The 3,433-nt window shown below is 30.1% G+C and overlaps 1 protein-coding gene across 1 annotated transcript; it reads right to left on the bottom strand.

Annotated features, from left to right (window-relative positions):
• On the bottom strand, positions 1 to 3,433 carry LOC100808922 (CRIB domain-containing protein RIC1). Its single transcript, XM_006588479.4, has 5 exons — positions 3,164 to 3,433; positions 2,636 to 2,798; positions 2,223 to 2,320; positions 2,066 to 2,126; positions 1 to 718 (listed from the first exon to the last, which is right to left on the bottom strand). Exons 2-5 carry the CDS (start codon positions 2,769 to 2,771, stop codon positions 303 to 305), a joined length of 711 nt encoding a protein of 236 aa, XP_006588542.1. The 5' UTR covers positions 2,772 to 2,798; positions 3,164 to 3,433; the 3' UTR covers positions 1 to 302.

Here is a 3,433-nt window from a genome sequence, read left to right as displayed (position 1 = left end):
TTAAAATAATTGCATCATAACCAGTAATAATTTACAACATGCAAAATAACATTTGTTTTTTCCTCTCCTCTCCCTCCCTAAGGTTTTGTTTGATTTAGGATGGGAGGAGAGAAATAGGAGAGAAATTTTGTACTTTTCATGTGGGACTTTCACCTTTTGCATTCTACTTTAATTTAAAAATTTCTCTTCTATTTTCATCCTCTAAATCAAACACACCCTAAAATCTTGAAACCTTGTTATGAATTTTTTTTATCATTATTAACATTTTTTTATATTACTCTCTAATAGACATTCACTTCAATTTAAATCCTAATGGCTGTAAGCCCACTTTCGGGTCCAGAGCCAGACCCAAAATCTGAAATAGAAATATCAGTTAGAGAATCTACTTTGGATGATCTTCGAGACGAAGGCTTCTTCACCGAACTGTTTTCAGAGGCCTTTGATTTTCTTCGGTTTGTTTTGACACCAGTCGGTGGCATATCCTGTGATGACGAAGACTCTACACCATGGTTGGATCCACGACGACGGCGGTAGCCACCACTAGAGGACTCATGGTTGGAGGAGTCGGCAGAGGGGTCCGAGGAGCGATTGTGGCGGCGTATGGGCTTTTGTTTGGGCGCATCAGGATCAATGTCGATTGAAGTGTGTCGGGACTTGGGAATCAGGTGGTTGCGGATTTTGGAACGTTTGGAATTTGATGATGACTTTTTCTCACATTCTACAAAAATGGCATACTTGTGTAAGAGGAAGAAAAGAAGAAGAAATCAAATATTTTCTTTATCTCATTATAATTGTCGTCTTAAATTATTTTATATCAATAAAAAAATCAATAATTGAATCAAAGAGAATAACAATTTTACAAAATTAATCTTATGAATTTTACATAAACCAAGAAAAAATTAATTTATTTTAGTTTTTGATGTTCATCATTAATATTATAAGAAATATAAGTAGAAAAAATAATTAATATTAAATTAAAAAAATAAAATAAAAATTATTATTTATAGGCTTTTTTTTTATACGATGCTTATTATGGGATAGAGTAAGAAACAATACTCTTTGCATCTATGCTGTCAACTGTAAAGTGTTTTTACACTGATATTTGTAAAAACATGAACTAAGTTTTTAGGAACTAATATTAAATAAGAAATAGGAGGCTATTTTTTTTTTAAGAGAGAAGGCTATTCAAAAACTTTAAATACAAACTATTCGACCGTTATATAAAGTTGGTGATAATTCCCAAACAAGCATATAAAGTTGTATGATTATGCATAACTATTAAATTCAATACATTTTAAGATACTTTAAGTAAAAATATACTGTACTCCTTGTATTATATACATTGTAAATTGAATAAATTATCAATTTGATCGTCTTTTGATTATCTTTAAGTGTTGAATATTTATCAGTTTAGTGTCTATATTATATATTTTCTAACATTTAAAAACTTTTTTTTCAATACATGATGAATTAATTAACATGATTTTCAATACTTGAAAAATTATTTATATGGTTCTGTAAAAAAATATTTCTATAGTTTTTTATTTTAAGGACTATTTAAAAGTAATAATATTTTAATATGCAATTCATGATTTGTTTGTTGTAAACTATGAGAAAAAGGATAAAATACATTGATAATGTAAAAAAACTTATACTATCATCCCATCAAAATGATAAATTATTAAGATAAATTTATTGATTTTTAAAATAAATTATCTTAAGATAATTCAAACAATAATTTATGATTGAATGATAATATTAAACTATCTGATAATGTATAGATATTAAACTCGCAAACTATTGGTAGCACAATATTCATATATTTTCTTTCCAGTTTTCATCCTCTTGAACCAAATCAAACAAATGTACCTATGCTTTTCCTCCCCTTCCAAAATGCATTGTAAAACTATCTAGTTCATATCTCTCTCGGTATCTCGTGCATAAAATATCATGTTATAGACCATTTATTAGCATCATGCATGATTCATGACTAGCTTGTAGAATGTAGTGTACGTGACGATCCTATAAGCAAGTAAAGATGATAAGTAGAGAAATATGTGCAAACCTTCAACTGTCTGAGTAGGGTTTCCTGATGGGGGTTCTTTTCCTCGTTTGATATCGTTCATCTGCATAAGTTTTCAAATTGCACACAAACTAATTTTTCTTAAGGAAGACGAGTTATGAACTAAAAAAAATTAAACACGAGAGAAAGAGAATAGTACCCAGCTTGGTGCATTTGCAGATGGATCATCTGATCCAATATGTGCCACATGCCTTACATCAGTTGGCAACCCAATTTGAAATTCTTCTTCTTTCTCTTCTACAAAATAATTATACCATTTATTTCACAAACTCACAATTTGCACAATTTGAAAATTTTATATTAATTAAATTACTAGAAAACTTAAATTAAAATATAACAATATATATGCATAAACCCCTGTCACCTAGTCAATATTCTAAATAAAATTATTCGCTTCTATCATTTTCAACCCTCCCTGTTCTTAAAAATGCATGTGTATATGTCTCTCACTCTTAAAGAAAAAAAATATAAATGTTAATAAATTCACTTGCATGGGGTCAAGAAAAATGCACTTTTCCATTTAATTTCTCTGAGAATGGAGATTGCACTTACCGAATATTTGGGATATGTATTTAAGGAGGCCTTTCACCTTGGTCGGCATTAATTTATGTAGATAAAGCTCGTTGATATATTTACACCAGAAATTAATTAACCTTCCACTAATTAAAAGGTGCTGGTGGTGGTGCATTCAATCTTCAATGGAATCAACTAAATCCTTGTGGAAAATAAAATAAGAAAAAGAAAAAGTTAGCCAAATGATCATATAAGAAATCTTCTTTGTACCAATTAATCATTTGATTGACCATATTACTTAATCACACAATAAATTGAGTGACTACGATATCTAAAAAATTCTCAAGTTTAATTTTTATATATTCTCAATCGATTAGAAGACGTTGTTGACATGACTGGTAAGAATAAAGTTTTCTCACGTTGTGAGAAAAGAAAAAGTTTTGTTAATGTTTCTTTTCATTGTTTTAAACCACTTCTAACAGGGAAAATGTTACATGATGAAAATTGTGGGTTGGAAAAAGAAGTGACTGAGAGGAAAAAGATAAAGGTCATAACAAAAACACCAACCTGGCTTTACCTTGAGAACAAATATTAATATTAACCATATATGACTTTATAAGCCCATTTAGAAGTGAAGAAGAATTAAAACACACATGCATGCATGTCAAGTTCGAAAGGTGGGGGGTGGGGGGAGAGAAGTTATGCAAAGAAAAAGATGTGCATGGTTCTTGGTCGGTTGGTTGTGTAGGAGAAAAAACCAACCAAGAAGAGGGAGTCTTCAGGGTGGATAAATCTCAAAAGTGAAAACAAAGAGAGCAGTAGTTTTTGATCCCCCCA

Source organism: Glycine max, chromosome 10 (assembly GCF_000004515.6).
Source record: "Glycine max cultivar Williams 82 chromosome 10, Glycine_max_v4.0, whole genome shotgun sequence".
Lineage (NCBI taxonomy): Eukaryota > Viridiplantae > Streptophyta > Magnoliopsida > Fabales > Fabaceae > Glycine > Glycine max.
Note: the sequence above shows the minus strand (reverse complement) of the source record. Positions and strands in the feature narration are given on the sequence as shown.